At 41.2% G+C, this 19987-nt stretch overlaps 1 protein-coding gene across 3 annotated transcripts in view; it reads right to left on the minus strand.

The window, feature by feature from the left end:
- Positions 1–4722: 4722 nt before the first annotated feature.
- The window catches only part of ANAPC5 (anaphase promoting complex subunit 5), a 39431-nt gene continuing 24166 nt past the window's right edge, over positions 4723–19987 (minus strand). For 2 of the 3 annotated variants that reach the window (XM_026514842.4, XM_044389852.3), the window contains 7 exons: positions 19166–19301; positions 15865–15939; positions 13203–13324; positions 12652–12759; positions 12421–12568; positions 5451–5613; positions 4723–5054 (listed from right to left, as the gene is read on the minus strand). In XM_026514842.4, the coding sequence (XP_026370627.1) occupies positions 4843–5054; positions 5451–5613; positions 12421–12568; positions 12652–12759; positions 13203–13324; positions 15865–15939; positions 19166–19301 (964 nt within the window). In that variant the 3' untranslated portion in view covers positions 4723–4842. The remainder of the gene's footprint in view (positions 5055–5450; positions 5614–12420; positions 12569–12651; positions 12760–13202; positions 13325–15864; positions 15940–19165; positions 19302–19987) is intronic. The other variant, XM_026514843.4, reaches the window with a different exon arrangement.

Here is a 19987-nt window from a genome sequence, read left to right on the forward strand (position 1 = left end):
GTGTTCTTTCCTTTTCACTAATGGGTTCTGACTTGCCAGTAGAGCTATAAATTCCTGGAGTATAGATAAGTACCACGTCTGAAACAACTGTTTACCGCCAGTGCTGTGGTTGAAAGCAGTGACATTGGAGTCAAGATAGGGCAAATCCCAGCTTCGCTCATTACCAGGTCTGTGGCCTTGGCCTTGGATAGGGACTCTGGTTTCATCAGCTGTCAAATGAAGATAACCAATCTAGCTCACAGGTTCAGTGAGGTTTAAATACAATAATGTGTGTAAAGTTAATAGCTCTGTACGTGGCACATAAGTGCTCAGAGGTGCTATTAATATACTTAGTACAGAGCTAAAAACGCCATCGATTATGTGCCTTATTAAAGTGAATTAGAACAAAGCAGAGGACATCATAATTATCTTTCTTTGACATTTGGCGTTCCTTATGATAGGAATCATCCCACTGAAGAAAACCATTTTCTTGAGATATGAAAATAAGAATGGGCTTTGCTTTTTGGGTTTTCTCATCTAAGAACACTAGAAAAACCTATTCTAGGCAAACCGATCTTGTTGTCTTGACAACCCAGACTGCCAAGAAAATAAGTAAACAAAGCATCTGAATCTTATTTTTAAGAAAACTTGGACAGTACAAGGGTGGGGCTAAAAAGTAAGACTTAAAAAGTATCTTACCCTCTAGGAAAGCATCATAAGCTTCTACCAAGGCTTTGTCTTTTTCTGTAGGAACTGTTCCATGTTCAACTCATGGTGTTCACTGGAATATTCCACTTTCCAAACCTTGAACATCTAGGTAGAGACAGCAGGATTAATCACATTGATATACTTTATTAATTGAATTCCTTCCCATTCAACAGGAAAGTAGAAAGACACTGGCCAAGAAAAAAAAAAAGAGCCTGAGAAGTTTCCCTTTAATGGGCAGTGAGATTAAAATGTTTGTTAGTCCCAAACATAAACAACAGCAAAAAAGGAGAAGTCAGCGGGGACATAGATGAAGAAGCTCTTCATTTGTCTTAGATGTACTATGAGAAAGAAAACTTCAGTGTAACCATCCCAAAACATCAGGGCAAAATATAAAACATCTGAACAAGTAGGAGTACTCAGTAGGTCAACATGAAGGTGCTCCAGTGTTGAGAGCGGGAAACCGGTCACACCTGGGCTGAATGCCCACCAATCCTTACTAGTGAGGGGGCTGGGTCAGGCCAAATTTCTGAGGCTGTTTCCTCAACTGTAAAATGGTATTTGGCTTACAAGCATTAGGGATGGTATGTGTGGAAGAACCTAGCACAGTGTCTGGCCTATACTGGGCACTAGATAAATGACGCCTGGTATTACCAGTTATGTGTTCAACAAACTAGAAAAGAATGTTCACAAAAACATTACAGTACTTTTCAAAACTCGAAACAGGGAGCTCTAGGGTAACGCAGCAACTGGGTTGGATTCCCATTTCTGCAACCTACCAGCTGTGTGAACTTGGATGAGTGAATTAACCTCCTTATGCCTCAGTTTCTAGATCTGTTAAAAGGGATGAATGCTATTGCCTACTGGGGTGTCTGGGTGGCTCAGTCGGTTAAGTGTCTGCCTTTAGCTCAGGCCATGATCACAGGGTCCTGGGATCGAGCCCCACATAGGGCTCCCTGTTCAGTGGAGAGCCTGCTTCTCCCTCTCCCTCTGCCCCTCTTCCCCCACCCCTGCTCATGGGCGCTCTCTCTCTTCCTCTCTCAAATAATAAAATCTTTTTTAAAAAATGCTATTGCCTCTGTCTTAGGATTGTTGTAAAGATTAAATGTGTTAACATACATAAATTACAAACACAGAGGGCACTCTGTGAGTGTTAAGATATTTGTACTCACCTGCCCCAGGGCTGGAAACACTCAATAGCAAGTCTGCTGGTAGAGATCCCACCATGCTGGCCACTGACTCGGGTCACACCTTTCTTCTCTGTAAGGTCTCTCATAGAGACCCGAATGCCCACTGGCTATACAGCTTCAATTTCCTCCTCACCAAACCCTTTCCCCATTTAACCAAATCAGTTACAGTTCCATGTTAAACCACCCATAATTACACCATTATGACCCTTCCCTCCCCAGATGCTCCACCAGGAAAAAAGCCAATTAGCTGTAACCCAGACATTGGGGGGGGGGGTGTCACTGTGATGTTTCCAACTTTCCATTTAACCCACTATTCCTTCCTGGAGGAAAGAGGCCTCAGCCAAAAAATCTAAGTCACAGGTGGCAGCAGGCCACAGACTATATTAGCTTTGGATTCAGTTCTGCAAGGGTGAACGTGCTGGCTGGGAGCAGGGTCAGGCAGGCTGGCTTCACGGCTGTGTAAACTGTGCCCCTTACTTGGTTCAGTGCTTTATTTAATACAGGCTTTGTATTTTTACTTTGCACTGGCCCTACAAATTATGTAGCCAGTCCTGGTCAGGTCTGATTTCTGGTTTTTAATGTTGATACATGAGAGGTCGGCTGAGCAAACTTGCCCCATCTCTTGCACCTTCTTCTGCTGAGGCAGAGTAATTAAGATCACTTCTTAGACTGGTGAGACCATAGTTTAAATACACGGACAAAAACGTATCAGATGAGAATATATTTGGAATAAAAAAACTGATAATAATGGTTACTTCCTGGGAGGAAGAATTACTTTTTACTTTATACCCCTTAAGAATATTTAATTTTTACCATCTACATATATAACCTTTCAAATTAAGATTTTTCAACAGCAACACACCAATTACTGTTTCTGTCTCTACACTGTGAGCCTCTTGTTTCCAGAGCAGCTGTCTTTAGCCAACAAACGCACCCCATGAGTGGGAGTTGTTTTACACTGTTTCAAAGAGCTCTAGAGATAAATTATTTCCCATCAGAAGGTTTAAATTTAACGGAGAAAGAGCCAATGATAGAAACTGCAAAATTTGGTTGGTTCCTTGTTGCTGTTTTGGACTTGAAACACGGTGATCTTCCTGTGAACAAACACCGAGGGATAAGATAAATTCATGGACAAAGCAATAACTGGTTCTGCTTAATTTCAGGGTTGAGATACATAAATTAGATACACTATATATTTGAGTGATAGCACCCACACACCTCTGAGCTTCAGACCCCCCCCCTTTTTTAAGATTTTATTTATTTATTTGACAGAGAGATAGCGCACAGATAGGCAGAGCAGCAGGCAGAGGGAGAGGGAGAAGCAGCCTCTCCGCTGAGTGGGAAGCCTGATGTGGGGCTCGATCCAATGACCCTGGGATCATGACCTGAACCAAAGGCAGCCGCTTAACTGACTGAACCACCCAGGCGCTCCTTCAGACCCTTTCTTAATTCATAATCACCTTATTCATGATGAATTCCTAGACTTATTATCATCATCCCTCATTTATATAGTTAGAGAAGAAATTGCTAATGCAAAAGATGTAAGAAAGCAAATACCCAGGCAGTGACTGAAATAGGTTTCTTGTTGTTGGTCCAAAAACCGTAAAAAGATCTTCTCCTTCTAGGGCACCTGGGTGGCTCAGTTAAGCATCCGCCTTCGGCTCAGGTGGTGATCCCAGGGTTCCAGGATCGAGCCCCACATTGGGCTCCCTGCTCAGGGGGAGCCTGCTTCTCCCTCTTCCTCCCCCCCGCTTGTGGTCTGTCAAATAAGAAGATAGAATCTTTTTTTTTTTTTTAAAGATTTATTTATTTATTTATTTATTTATTTATTTATTTATTCGACAGAGATAGAGACAGCCAGAGAGAGAGGGAACACAAGCAGGGGGAGTGGGAGAGGAAGAAGCAGGCTCCCAGTGGAGGAGCCCGACGTGGGGCTTGATCCCAGAACGCTGGGATCACGCCCTGAGCTGAAGGCAGACGCTTAACCGCTGTGCCACCCAGGAGCCCCAGAAGATAGAATCTTAAAAAAAAAAAACAAAAAAAAAAAACTTTTCCTTCTTAATCGCCAGTCAAGGACCAACATGTGCTTGCGAGCACACAAAGGCATACCACAAGCCCCAGCTCAGTCCAACAAAGCAAGGAAGCTTCAGAAGGAAAATCCAAGCCTCAGAAAAACCTGTACTGACCCCCTAGAGAGATCTACCAATACTCAAAAGAGCTGATGTCTGAGCATAGATGCTAAATGAATTCATGTGCTGATGGAGAGTATGCACAGATTCTAATAAGATATTGGCAACTTTGCTCAGAGAGAACATAATCTTTAACACTGCACTAACTTATTAATAAAACAGCTGTTTATCAAAAAGAGTACCTTTTGCTATCATAAAGAAAAGGGAGGGATGCCTGGGTGGTTCAGTTGGTTAAGCATCTGCCTTTGGTGCAGGTCGTGATCCTGGAGTCCTGGGATCAAGCCACACACTGGGCTCCCTGCTCATCAGGGAATCTGATTCTCCCTCTCCCTCTGCCCCTCCCCATTTGTGTTCTTTCTCTCTTGCTCACTCTCTCTCTCAAATAAATAAAATATATTTTTAGAAGATTTTATTTACTTGACAGAGAGAGAGAGACAGAGAGCACAAGCAGGGGGAGCAGCAGGCAGAGGGGGAGGGAGAAGCAGACTCCCCACTGAGCAGTAAGCCCGATGTAGGATTTGATCCCAGGACCCTGGGATCATGACCTGACCCAAAGGCAGACACTTAACCAACTGAGCTACCCAGGCTCCCCTAAATAAAATCTTAAAAAAAAGGGGGGGGGAATAAATATGTATATTCTAGCAACAAAATAAGACAACTAATTAGAATGCAGTTTATTGATCAGACAGACATCAAATACATCATTTACATGGAGGGAGGGGATATAAACAAGTCCAAAATCTTCTAGTCTGTATAGTGGCTCAGCAGGGATGCTCTCACTAGAGATGATTTATCAAGGGTACCCCATGAGAGGGCAGCTCCTGATGCAGCTGCCGGAAGAGCATCGCACATCGGTTCCTCTCCTGGGTCTTCCCCAGTGTGTGATAGAGTCTGGCCTGGAAGTAAACAACATCTCTGATTTGCTCTTTGCAGTCAACCTTTGCAAAATAGTTCTTGGCTTCATTGAGATTCTCAATGGCTGCCTCCAGAGCTGAAAGTGGGAAAATACCACACATTTAACTCAACATTCCACACATAATTTTCAAAACTTAACATCTACTTTTATTGCTTTAACATGTACCAGATGGTTTTGTATTCTACTCTTCGAGAAGAAAAAAAAATACACTAGGGTGAGGTTTTGAAAAAGGTCTTTGGTCCTGATTTCCAGCCTGGGACCTGGTTCTGTAGGTTAAAATAATGATTCACTTGCCCTCAAACTTCATACCAAGCATACAATGTCAAAGTACTTTAAATACAGCATGAAATTTTAATATATATTTGAGAACTTAAATACTGTCCCAGATTTAATGTCTTCCTTCCTCTGGGTCCTAAATTTAATTTTTCCCCCACAGGAGTATTGCCTAGCAATCTCTGAATGGCTCCCTACCTTCTGCTTTCTTCAGTGGATCATAAGAAGCTGCTGAAGCCACCTGGCACTTGGCCACCAAGAACATGGCTCGGCCTTTGTCCAGGACTGCCCCGTCAGCCAAGATGGGCTCAATGGCCATGTGGAGAAGACTTAAGGCCTGTTCTGGGATCCCAAGAATGAGCTGAAAAAGAAACACCGTGGTACTATATACATCCACATCCACTGCCCAGAAAAGGCTTAATTTCTGGCTCTTCTTTCCTGAAGAGCCATGTCTGGCTTATGCTCTCCCTGCCACGTACTACATTTAATATGCACCACGCTCCTAGAAAACAATGTGTGACAATCTGATTTCAAATTATGATGGATACAGTACGTAGTAGTTATTGACACTATAGAAAGGTTTTTGCCTTTACAAAAAGATTTAGAATCAATATCCTTTAGACTGGTGATTCCAAAGGGTCAAAACGTCGTTCTGCTATGTAAGAATCATTGGGAGAAGAGAAACCACTAAGAAAATAACTCAAAAGTATATAGTAAAATAAAACAAGAAACATCCATTTAACACAAAAGAAACAGTAATGGAGGAACTGAGGAACAAAAAGATGTAAGACATACTGAAAAAAACAACAAAATAAAGTCCTTTCAAAACCATAATTACATTAAATATAAATGAATTAAACTTTAATTAAAAGGAAGAGATTAGCACAGCAGATTTGAAAAAAATATGATCCAACTATATCCTATCTAAAGGAAACTCACTTTAGGTTAAAAGACATAAATAGGCTAAAAGTAAAAGGAAAGAAAAGAGGTATTCCATGCAAACAGTAACCAAAAGAGAGCTGGAGTGACTATTCTTAATCAGATAAAACAGACTTTAAATAAAAAACTGTTACAAAAGGGGCACCTGGGTGGCTCAATTCATTAAGCATCCAAATCTTGGTTTCACTCAGGTCATGATCTCACAGTTATGGGATCAAGCCTCACATAGGGCTCCACGCTTAGTGCAGAGTCTGCTTCAGAGTCTTTCTCCCTCCCCCTCTGTCCCTCCCTGCTTGCACTCTCACATGTTCTCTCTCTAAAATAAATAAAATCTTAAAAAAAAACAACTGTTACAAAGCTAAAAGACATTACTCACAGATAAAGGGTGAATTCATCAAGAAGATACAAATATAAACACATATACACCAAACAATGGAACCCCAAAATAAGTGAAGCAAAAACTGACAAAACTGAAGGGAGAAATAGATAGTTTAACAGTAATAGTTGAAGAGTTCCATTACTCCACTTTCACTAAGGGATAGGACAACTACACAGAAGATCAGCAAGGAAATAGAAGACCCGAACAACACTATGAACCAACTAGCCCTAACAGTCACTTGTTAGGGAGCACACTCTACCCAACAACAGCAGAATGCGCATTCTTCTCAAGTGCACATGGAACACCTTCCAGATAGATCATGTGTTATGTCAAAAAGTAACACTCCTAATTTTAAAAGACTGAAATCATACTAAGTATCTTCTCTGATCACATGAAATAAAATTAGAAATCAATAATAGAAGGGAATCTAGAAGATTCATAAATATATAGAAGTTAAAAAACACATCTTTAAATAAACAACAGGTAAAAGAAGAAATTACAAGGGAAATTAGAAAATACTTTGAGATGAAGACACATACAACATGCCAAACTTACAGGATGTAGTACTCAAAATTATAGCTGTAAAGGCATAAATTAAAAAAGAAAAAATATCTCAAATCAGTAAGTTGAACTTCCACCTTAAGAAACTAAATAAAAGGGGCACCTGGGTGGCTCAGTAGGTTAAGCATCTGCCTTCAGCTCAGGTCATGATGGGATTGAGCCCTGCATCAGGCTCCCTGCTCAGCGGGTAGTCGGCCTCTCCCTCTCCCCCCTCCCTTCCCCACCCCCCTTGTACGCTTTTCTCTCCCCTCTCTCACAAATAAAATCTTGAAAAAAAAAAAAAAGAAACAAACAAAAAAGAGCAAACTACATCCAAAGCTAACAGAGGCAAGGAAATAATAAAGATTAGAGTGAAAATGAATAAAACAGGGGGTGGAGGGATGGGGTAACTGGGTGACGGACATTAAGGAGGGCATGTGATATAATGAGCACTGGGTATTATATAAGACTGATGAATCACTGACCTCTACCTCTGAAACTAATAATATATTATATGTTAATTAACTGAATTTAAATTAAAAAATAAAAAAAAATGTTGACACATAAAAAAAAAGAAAATGAACAAAACAGAGAAAAGAAAAACAGGATCAATTAAACTAAAAGCTGGTTCTTGGAAAACATCAAGAAAATTAACAAACTGTTAGCTAGACTGACCCCTCCCCCCCCCCAAAAAAAGAGAGAGAAGACTCAAATGACAAAAATCAAGAATGAAAGCAGGGAGTTAACTAACAACCTTACAGAAATAAACAGGATTATATAAGAATACGATGAACAATTGTATGCCAACAAATTAGATATAATGGACAAATTTCTAGAAAGATACAAATTACCAAAACTAAAGAAGAAATAGAAAATCTGAATGGGGGGCACCTGGGTGGCTCAGTCGGTTGAGCATCTGAGTCTTGGTCTCAGTGCAGGTCTTGATCTCAGGGTCCTGAGGTCAAGCGCTGCACTGGGTGCCCTACTTAAAAAAAAAAAAAAAAATCTGAATGGACCCATAACAAGTAAAGACAATGAATCAGTAACCAAAAAAACTTCCAAAAAAAAAAGCGACCAGGACCACATGGCTTCAATGGCAAATTCTACCAAACATTTAAAGAAGAATTAACACCAATCCTTCTCATTCTTCCAAAAAATAGAAGAGGAGGGAACATTTCTTAACTTGCTTTATGAGGCCACTATTGCCCTAATATCAAAGAAAGATGAAGATATCACAAGAAAACTACAGGCCAATATCCCTTATGAATACAGATGCAAAATACTAGCAAACCAAATCCAACAGCATATTAAAAGGATCATACACCATAACCAAGTAGGATTTATCCCAAGGATGCAACAGTTCAATATGCAAAAATCAATGTAAAACACTATATTAATAAAATAAAGGGGAAAAAAACACACAATCTACTCAATTGAAACAGAAAAAACAGGGGCACCGGGGTGACTTGGTCGGTTAAGTGTCTGCCTTCAGTTCAGGTCATGATCCCAGGGTCCTCGGATCAAGTCCCGCATCAGGCTCCTTGCTCAGCAGGGAGCCTGCTTCTCCCTCCACCTGCCTCTCCCCCCGCTTGTGCATGTGTGCTCTTGCTCTCTCTCTCTGACAAATAAATAATTAAATCTTAAAAAAAAAGAAAAAGGAACACAGAAAAAACATTTCACAAAAACCCAACACCTATTCATGATAAAAACATTCAGAAGTTGAAGGGAACTTCCTCAACCTAATACTGATGCATCAATGAAAAACCCACAGCTAACATCATGTTTAGCAATGAAAGACTAAAATCATCCCCCTAAGATCAGGACCAAAAACAAGGGTGTACATCTTGCCACTTCTATTCAGCACTGTTCTGGAAGTTCTACACAGAGCAATTAGGCAAGAAAAAGAAATGAAAGACATTCAACTTGGAATGAAAGTAACACTCTCTATATTTGCAGATGACATGATCTTATACACAGAAAACTCTAAAGAATTCCTAAAAACCTGTAACAGTTATTAAACCAGTTCAGCAAAGTTGCAGGATATAAGATCAATATACATTAGCAATAAATAATCCAAACATGAAATTTAATTTTTTTGTAAGTTTTAAAAAATATTTTATTTATTTATTCAAGGCAAGGGAGGAGCAGAGGGAGAGGGACAAGCAGACTCTGCGCTGAGCACGGAGCCCAATGCAGGGCCCAATCCCTGGACCCCGAGATCACTACCTGAGTCAAAACCAAGAGTCAAACACTTAGCTGACTGAGACACCCAGGTGCCCCATGAAATTAATTTTTTAAATTCCATTTATGATAGCATCAAAAAAGAATAAAATACTTAGGAATAAGTTTAACTAAGAAACTCACTGAAAACTAGAAGTCACTGTTAGAGAAATTAAAGAAGACCTAGATAAAAGACATCCTTTAAATGGAGTGGAAGACTTAATATTGTGAAGATGGCAACACTCTACAAATGAATCTACAGGTTCAACACAATCCTTCCCAAAATTCCAAATGCCATTTTTGCTGAAACGGACAAGCTATTCTAAAATGCATATGGAGGGGCGCCTGGGTGGCGCAGTCATTAAGTGTCTGCCTTCGGCTCAGGGCGTGATCCTGGCGTTCTGGGATCGAGCCCCACATCAGGCTCCTCCGCTAGGAACCTGCTTCTTCCTCTCCCACTCCCCTGGCTTGTGTTCCCTCTCTCACTGCCTGTCTCTGTCAAATAAATAAATAAAATCTTTAATAAATAAATAAGAAAAATAATAAAATGCATATGGAATTGCAAAGGAACACCAATAGCCAAAATAATTTTGAAAAAGAACAAAGTTGGAGGCCTCTTACTTCCTGATTTGATTAACTGATTTACTTTAGAGAGAGAGAAAGCATGAACGGGAGGTGGGGAGGAAGAGAGAGTCTCAACCAGACTCCCTGCTGAACAGGAGCCCAACGCAGGGCTCTAGCTCATGACCCCAAGATCACGACCTGAGCAGAAACCAACCGTGCCACCCAGGAGCCCCTCTTACTTCCTGATTTTAAATTTAATACAAAGATACAGTAATCAAAACAGTGTGGTACTGGCATAAAGACATATATAGATCAATGAAATAGAATTGAGAATGCAGAAATAAACCCATATGTCCATGATCAATATTTCTGACAAGGGTGCCAAGACCATTCAATGGGAAAAGAACAGTCTTTTCAACAAGTGGTGCTAGGACACAGGGATATCCACACGTGAAAGAATAAAGCTGGACTCCTACCTCACACCATTTAAACTCAAAATGGATCAAAGACCTAAATATAAGACCTAGGACTATTAAAAGAAGGAAATGCAGGTATAAATCTTCATGAACTTGGATTAAGCAACAGCTTATTAAGTAGAATACCAAAAGCATGAGCAACAAAAGAAAAAAAGGATGAATTGGATTTCATCAAAATTAAAAACTTCAGTGCATCAAAGGTCATGATCGAGAAAGTAAAATACAACCCAGAGAACAGGAGAACATATTTGCAAATCAGATATCTGATAATGGTCTAGTATTCAGAATATACAAAACAATCTTATAACCGAACATCAGAAAGACAATAACCCAACTGAAAAATGGGTAAAGGACTTAGATGTCTCCAAACGACATATACGAATGGCCAACAAGCACATGAAAAGGTGCTCAATGTCATTAGTTATTAGAGAAATGCAAATCAAAACCACAATGAGACAGAACTTTATACTAGGTGGGGCATAATAAAAAATGGGAAATAACAAGTGCTGGCAAGGATGTGGAGAAACCAGCATCTTCTTACATTGCTAGTGAGAATATAAGATGGTGCAATCACCGTGGAAAACGGTTTGGTGGTTCCACAAAAAGTTACACACAGAATTATCATATGACCCAGCAGTTCTACGTTTAAGTATATCCAAGAGAACTAAAACCATATATCCACACAAAAACTGACACACGAATATTAAAAGCAGCCACATATAATAGCTGACCCAAATGCCCATCAAGTGACGAACGGATAAATGAAATGTAGTCTATTATTCAGCCACTAAAAGGCATGAAGCGCTGACACCTGCTACAACATGAATGAATCCTGAAAACATTACACGAAGTGAAGAAGCCAGACTACACGAGGCAGATATTGTATGATTCCATTTATGTGAAATATACAGAATACGCAAACCCACAGAGGCAGAAAGTAGATTGAAAGTAGGTTTCCAGGGGTTCACAGGGAGGGGGAAACTGGGGTGACTACTTAATGGGCACAAGGTTCCTCTCTGGAGTGATGAAAATATTCTGGAATGAAATGGTGTTGATGATTGTGAAACACTGTAAATATTCTTAAAACCACTGAATTGTGCCCTTTAAAATGATCAAAATGGTGAATTTTTTATGTGAATTTTATCTTAATTAAGAAAAAAATCACTAGAGGGCCGCATGGGTGGCTCAGTCGGTTAAGCTTCTGCCTTTGGCTCAGGTCATGATCCCAGGGTCCTGGGATCGAGTCCCACATTAAGCTCCCTGCTCAACAGGGAGCCTGCTTCTCCCTCTCCCACTGCTTGTGCTCTCTCTCAAATAAATAAATAAAATCTTTAAAAAAAAGAAAAGAAAAAAATTACTAGAGAAGCTGGAAAGGAAGACATTAGATTCCTGTGCTCCTTCCCTAGAGATTCTGACTCCATGCATTTAAGGCAAGGCCAGCTATATAGGTATTTTTTAAATCTTCCCAATGAATTCTAACACATGGGTTGGGGAATCTCTGCTTTAGTGAGTAAATTCCTCTAGTGCCAGTGAGTTCAAAATTCATTCATTCACTAAATATTTATTAAAAGCCTACTATGTGTACGTCTTACTAGGTACCAGAGACCACAGCAGGGAGAAAACAAAGTCCCCTTCTCACGGCCTTTACATTCCTCATGGGGAGGCAGAAAACAAACATAAAATACAATTTAATTTCCAAAAGCTTTCAATGAACACACAACTTCCTCACTTCTTTATTTATCCCCTTATTAATCAAGCACAGCTCTGGGCCAGCTAAATCATTAATATGATACAAGTGTCCTCAATGAAGAGGTGCATCCCCTTTATTAAATACACAGCTCAGTAGAGCCAGTGCCACTGGGAGGGGTCAGCTTGTCATGGAGTCCGCAACTTCAGACTGTCACGGAGGGCTTGACAATGAGACTACATTCCCAGACTTCAATATTAAGAAGTCAAAGCTCATTATTATCCTTTTCAAAACCAAAAAGCAGTAACAGACCCACCAGTTCTTGAGCACAAATATGCGCTATAAAAACAGAGATCAGCTTACCTGAGCAAAAGCCAAGTTCAGCACCGTTTCGGAGGCCAAGTACTGTAACCGGTACTCCTTGGAGAGGGCCAGAGCCTGCAGGAGCACAGGCAGCGCGATGGTGGGGGAGGAAGATCGCCAGTACAGCTCTGCCACAGACAGCAGGACACTGCCCACAAAGAGGAAGACATGGGATGAGACTATCCGGCACAAAGGACAAGCTACAGCAGATGCTAGAGAGACCTCCCTTACCTGATCACCATTTCTGTATTCCTGATTTTCTGACAATGAATCAACAATTTTTGTAAAAGCTTGTGCGCCTCTGACATTTGGTTCTGAGCCTGTAGTACAATCGCTTTCCTGACACAGAAACAAAATAAACACAAATGGTTACACTGATGTTTTACAAGTCAAGTTGCTTTCAGAGTTAGAGTCTCTATTTCCTCAATTAGACTGTGAACCTCCAACGGGGAAGAACTTTGCCTGATAAGATTTTTGTTAAAAGAGGAAAAAAAGTGTGTGTGTGTAAGCACATGTGTATACACCTACCCATACACACACATGCAAGAACAAAAAAAGTCTGGGATTATTGATATCAGAACATTAGTGATTATCTCTGGATGATACTTATTTTGTCCATTTTACTCATCTGTTTTATTTTCTAATTTCCCGGAATAGGTAATAAATAGGAAAAAAAGTTTTTTCCTAAGCTAAAATTAATAAATTAATTTTAATTAAGCAAGTAAGAATAAAGGCATTTGAGAATTACTTCATCCTGGGTTGGAGTTTTCAAAGTCTCTTACCTGTACACGCCCTCTATGCTATTAAGAGCTGTGATTCCTGTAACGAGTGAATCAGCCAAATGGTACTTGCCATCATTCATTGCTCTGTCAAACTGTATTTTTTGATCACATAGCATCCATAACTAATAAGAAAAAAAAAAAAAACAAGAACAAAATAGCAAGGGTTCACCTCATTATTCAACAAAAATATAAAAATATTTCGGCTTGCTTAGTAAATATCCTTACAATTCATACACATTTTTTTGAGATTTAAAAAACTTTTTATAAATATTTCAAGGATGTGAAAAGCACTAAAATAAAAAAACACATGTGTGCCAACCACCAACTTTGTCAAATCACAACAATTCTGCTTTATTTGCTTCAGATACGATCACATACTATTGAAGTTCTTTGCAAATTCTATTCCCCTTTGTCCAGAGAAAGCACCTGATTTAATGTTTATCACTCCCATTCCTGTTTTTATACTTTTACAGCATATATTCTTTCCCTTTAACAATATATAGTATGACCCTGTATTTTTTTTTCCAATAAAAATTGAAAGGATTTTTGATTTCCAAGCTTTTTGAGAAAGCAAAGTCATTGCAACACAGCAGGACGTTAATAAATTTACAACAAGCCAAAGTAATTTTGTTACATAAATTAACCCATTTATTACAGGCTAGCAGTGTTTCAAATGGCAGAGCTTCTACCTGGTCTTTCATTTTCAATTCCTTCAGATGTTCCTGTGAGGGCAGAAGTGGTGCTATAGGTCCCGGCCACCACCACCTCCCCCCACACACCACCCCACCCCCGCCCCCCCCCCACCCCCGCCTGTGGTTTTCATGCAGGAACCACAGTGTCAGATCCCCACAGCTCGTCTTTTCATCTTGGTTTTGCCACACAAGGAGCAAGCGTACTTGGCGTGCTGGCTTATACCAGTCTTGTTCACCATTTTCCTGAGGGAGGCACCATAACGGGGTCCGGTGTTTACCGATGACTCCAACCTTGGTGCATTTAGCCATGTCGCCACAAACTAGGTCTGAGCCCAGAGAGCAATCTTGCACATTTTAAAATTTTGTATAAATACTATCATACCGTATGTATCCTTTGACAACTTGCTTTTAAGCTCAACATTATTTTTCTGGGACTTACACATGTTCATACAAGTAGCTCTAGTTTATCCTTTTCACTGATGAATAGTTTTCAATTACATGAATATGTGATAACTTATCTATTCGAGGTAGGATCACTTTTTCACTCTTCTGAACAATGCTGCAATCAACATTCTCATACATCTCTTCCGGTGCAAGGGTTTATCTCAGGTCTACAGCAAGCAGTGGGAACGTGGTTGTAGGATATATGCACCTTTATTTTTTTTTTTTTTTTTAAGATTTTACTTATTTATTTGACAGAGAGAGACAGCGAGAAGGGAACACAAGCAAGGGGAGTGTGAGAGGGAGAAGCAGGCTTCCAGCCGAGCAGGAAGCCCGATGTGGGACTCGATCCCAGGACCCTGGGATCACGCCCTGAGCTGAAGGCAGACGCTTAAAGGCTGAGCCACCCAGGCGCCCCTATGCACCTTCATTTTAATGTAGTGCCCATTCGTTCTCCCAACAGGTTATAACCGATTCCCACTCCCCCTTCCCAGGAGCACATGACATTACTTGTCAGTCCTCATCCTTACCAGCACTTGGTGCTGTCAGGTGTTTTACCTTTGGCCAATCTGATGGATATGAAATATCTCATTATTGTTTTCACTTGTATTTCCCTGATTGCCAGTCAAGCCGAGCATCTTCTTATGCATCTATTGGTCATATATGTTTCTTCTGGGAACTGTGAATTCTTTTTTTTTTTTAAACAGCTAGAACTATAACCAAAACTGTTCCATCGCATTAGCACTGCCACAGAACCACACTTAATTCTTTCTTCCCACATCACCCATAGGTGTTATCCCCTATCTTCTATTTTGTTTGCATACCACCTTTGCAGCTGGGACTCTGAGTTCAGATCACAGCCTGATGAAAGCGGCTGAGACCCCAGCACACTTTCAGTGGAGCCAACAACCATGGGAGTGGCAGCCTCAGGGACCAGCAGGAGGAGATTCCCAGGCCATGGTCTCTTATGATTTCAAATTCTCTAATCCATTAAAGACTAAACCTGGTAAGGGAAGGAACAATAAGGGACCCGGGTAACAGCTTTCTCAGCCCCATCAGAGACAGACATCAGTGCAATAAGGAACAGGGGGTCTGGGAGTGCTTTGTAAAATTAAATTCCTTCTGGGGACATCTTCCCAAAAGGTGATTTAATTCTGGGAGGAAAAGATTAGAGTTGCCAAATAAGGGACACAACACCAGACTGAGACCTAATTCTTCATCTATCCACGGACATGGATGATCCATACAGTTAGAGATATAAGGAATACTACCTTAAAACCAAGACAGGAAGAAAAAAAGTTCCCTAAATAAATCTTTAAATCTTTTATCAGAGTTTATTTCTCTGCCCTCTTGAACAGAGCTTACAGAGTCCTGTACGTACCTATATTCACCTCAATGCAGAGATGACACAGAAAGGAACCAAGACACAAGAAACTGAGGGGAGACCCTAAAATATTCTGCTTTGACAACAATACAGTAAAAACGGTCTCTGTGGAAATAAATCCAATGCCATGCAAAAAGCAGATTACCTGGGCATGCTGACTATTAGGCGGGAATCGCTCCTTCAAGTGCTTTAACACTTCCGAAGCTGCAGCAAAACAGCCCTAAGTAGAAACACACGATTTAATGAGCACACCTGTGTTGAAACCACACCTGGTACACCACTCACAGGATGTCACTATGATTCACCTGTTCGTGGTGCTGTACCCTGGAAGGCATGAGCCACAAACTGTCACACATCAAGGGGTCATTTTTTTTTTAGGTTCTAGCGTATTTTATGTTCATTAAAAATTTTTTTTAATTACACATGTAATGCATGTTCACTCTAGGAAAAAAACTTACAAAATAAATGTAAACAATAAGAAAAGACCAATTCCAATCTCACCAAAGATAATCACAGGAATGTTTTGGCACATATCCTTCTAAACTTCTCTTATGCACATAAATAAAAACATACATGTTTTCTAAAAACGGGTATACATGCTATTTCTGTAAATTGCCTATAACACTGTGTACTACATGGTAGGAACTCAATAATATTTTTTGAATGAATCAATCTTTCCAGTGCTCACAAATACAAAGCTATATCATCACAGTATGTCATTAGGTAAATAAACTATGACACATCAAAATAACCTCCTGGTGTGGGATAGTTTGTTTCTAATTTTGCCCATTTTAAGAAGGCTACGGTGAATATCTTGGTGCAGATACCTTTGCATAGTTGTCCACTTGTCCAATCATTTCCTCAGGATAAGACCTCTGAAGTAAAACTGGCTGGTCAAATTGCAGGCACTCCGAAGCCCTCTGATATAAATTACTAAATTACCCTCCGGAGATGTGCCGAGAACTTTCATACCAGCACTCTATGCCTTTCTTCCACCACAATATTTAAGGACTGCCTATTTGACTGGTGAAACTAGTATTTCACTGCATTAATTTGAATTTCTTGAATGACTAGATTGAAAATTTTTTCACGTTTTTGGGTCATTTATGTTTTTTATGTGAATATACGTTCATGTCTTTTTTTATACCCTTATGTCGTTGGAATGTTTCTTACTGACTCCAAAAGCTTTTTAATTTGTCCCAATCCTTTGATTAGGTGAAATGTCTTCTACCTATATAGAAGTTCAATTAGACTGCAAGTGGACTTTTATTTGAAGTGAATTAAGTGGAAATTACATTGAATTATAATAAAAGGTCAATAATCTTTTTATTCTTATGAATTTTAACTGGCCAACCTTCCCAATTATTTTCACGACTGCCACAGTGAGTTGGGCATGTGGACCCAGATGGGTTGTCAACCCTTTAGGACAAGTAGAGAGACACACACTGCAGTACTCCCCAAACATTCCCACTGTGACCTGCCCCTCCTGAGGCTGGGAGAGGAATGATACCAGATGGTCTAGAATTACACATAAAGAACAAGGGGGTTCACTGTCTTAGTGCTCCCTCTGGGTTTCAGAAGGAAGGTCAGACACAGAAATTCAGACCTTACTACTTCTTTGTAGGTTCACCCACACCCCAAGTTACTGCCACACCAAAGTGCAGCACCCAGTTTATTTGGAGATCAATTTCAGAACACAATCCGAAGCACACACAAAGGAAATAAAGGAGCAAATGACGATGCATGATAAAGCTGCCTTCTCCACCGTTGGCCAACCTTAATTTCCCAAGGGCCTATCTAACCTGTACAATTAAAAATGTGACAATCATCAGCCCTGTGGGTACAGCTACCTGGTTGATGTTCTAGCACTAGAAAGGTCTTGCGAAGGCAGGTTAAAGAAAGGGGGAGAAGGGACTGAATTGAAACCAAGAGGCCACTGCCTATCTCTTCACAGTGCAATTCTATGGCTTCCCAACACATCCTGGCCACTGGAGCCAGGCAACGATGTGGTCAGCAGCTTCTTCAATGAGCTCGGGGATATAAGGGAGGTGGAGACGGATATACTAATACAGGTCCAAAAAGCAGGACATATCTCCCAGGAAAAATCAGAGAACTCTAATAACTGGCGGTGGAGAAAGTTTCAAGGACTGAGTATCGAGCCAAGACCAAGATTTTTATAAAGTAGCTTTTCAGTCGAACAGGGAAAAAAAAGATCATTTCTACCCTACGCAACTCAAAGAGAACTGAAAGGAAGTTATCCACTTTAAGGTTGGGGTCAGTGGGGAGAATCTGACTTCAAAAAGCCACATGGGGAAACTTAAAGTGAATTGTACAGCATGTGAATTTTATCTCAATAAAGTTGTTGGGGGGAGAAAAGTCGCACGAAGCTCACACCAAATACCTAACTGAAGGTTCACGGACTCATCCATTACCAAATGTTCCACTTAACCACAGTACCAGGAAAGGAAAAGAGGAGACGTTAGAGGTTCCAGTGCCAATAAAAGGGAAAAAAAAAACCAAGAAAGTGATGAGCGTGCAGATTCCTGGGGGAAAGCAAACAGCGAGTGCAGCTGGCTGCTGTTCTGACGTCAGGAAGCGTGGGCGATGCTTCCCAGGTGCAGGAAGAGGGCAGCTGATGAAGGTGCATGTGGAACCCAGCCAGAGCCCATCCATCCCCTTTGTCTCCACAGATACCTAAAGGATTGTCAAATGCTAAAATAAAGTACATTTAGGAGAGGGAAGTATTTATAGACTTCTGAAAGGGGTGGACACCAGCCAAAGAGCTTCAGGCTGCAGATCAGGGGATACTGAGTGCCATGATACAACCTAACAGTAATCTAACAGTAATGGACACCACAGAGAAGTGGAGGAAAGCTATATGATCAGGGAAATGCACTTACAGCCAAGGCAGGGTTTAGTGAGCTAGAGGGCTCGGGTAAGGTTTCCCTGACTTCTTTTCTATGAAAGAAGATATTTTGGAGCAAAGGAGAAAGAAAGCCTAGAACAGCATAAGAGACCCTTTAATCAATCTCCTACAAAGAGAATCATGTAAAATTACTCGGGCTGTAAGTCAAGGTTACATCCAACTCCCACGGTCCCTTTTTAGAGTCAATCAGACTTGTGTTGGAGACTTAACATTAACTGGTGTGGCCTTCCCGTATCCTATAAGCATACACAGCTCTACTAGCTTGAATTGCAAAGACTCCTTTTTATTCCATTTGCTACATGGAAATAGCTGACCTCTTATTCCCTCTGTCAATGCAAAGAGATCCCAAGTTCAATAAATTTTATAGACTCCACACCCCGCCCATTTACACCAATGGGATTTCACCCTTTCAGCGCCCCCTGCATCCAACCAGGCCTGTCCAAGACACAGCCAGGGCTTTTCTCAAGCAGCAGAGGGAGGACATGGCTCCCAAAGCGCGCAGGCCCAGCTACCTGCCTACCTGCTCTGCGTGCAGCTCTGCGAGATGGCAGAGGGCGACGGCAAACGACTCCGTGTTGTTCTGCTGCACGCCCGCGTTCACGGACTCCAGGCTGTTCATGCTCAGCAACATCTGGGCCTGCTGCAGTGCCATAGTGCTGGGTGAGGAGATGGACAGGAATTCCCTTCAGTCAAGAGACCCAGGCTGCCCCTCAGCCACACCCCACAACTCTCTTGACTGGAAATGGAAGGAAATAAAGTCCCTCTGCAGGCTCTGGCTTAGCGGGAGCGGCTGTGTCCCACTGTCAGCTCTCCCACCCTCAGCACAAGGAAAGCAGAAACGCACCCTGGGTGTGCAGCCCCGAAGGAAACATGTGGTGATTATGGCACAACCGGGAGCTCCAAGCTCCAGACCCCTTGACTGCCTCTAATTTCCCTGTGGTCACAGTGTGTTAATTCGTTTTCATGGATAAATTCAGACCTGATGCCATCCTGGCACCAGCTGCCCTGGCCATGTAAGCAGCCGCCAGTGTCTGCAGCTGTCTCAGAGCGCATTATGCCAAAAAATGATCTCAAGTATACACAAGACCGGTAAAGTAGGCACTTCCTTTCATTACTGAATTCCTAGAATAGCAGATTATCTAGGTAGAAGGTGGAGCAGTGACAGGGCTCCAGGTTCAGAAGGGTACTTCCAAGCTAAAGGAGGCCAAATGGAAAATTAAACTTGAGACCAGAGATACTCCAGAGAACACACCCTGGTTAACAGGGAAGCTCACCCTGAGCAACTGTGGCCCCAGCCTGCCGTGGACAGGAAGAGAGATCCCGATCTTGGATCACAGGGGCA

This window comes from Ursus arctos, unplaced genomic scaffold, assembly GCF_023065955.2.
Source record: "Ursus arctos isolate Adak ecotype North America unplaced genomic scaffold, UrsArc2.0 scaffold_34, whole genome shotgun sequence".
Taxonomy (NCBI): Eukaryota; Metazoa; Chordata; class Mammalia; order Carnivora; family Ursidae; genus Ursus; species Ursus arctos.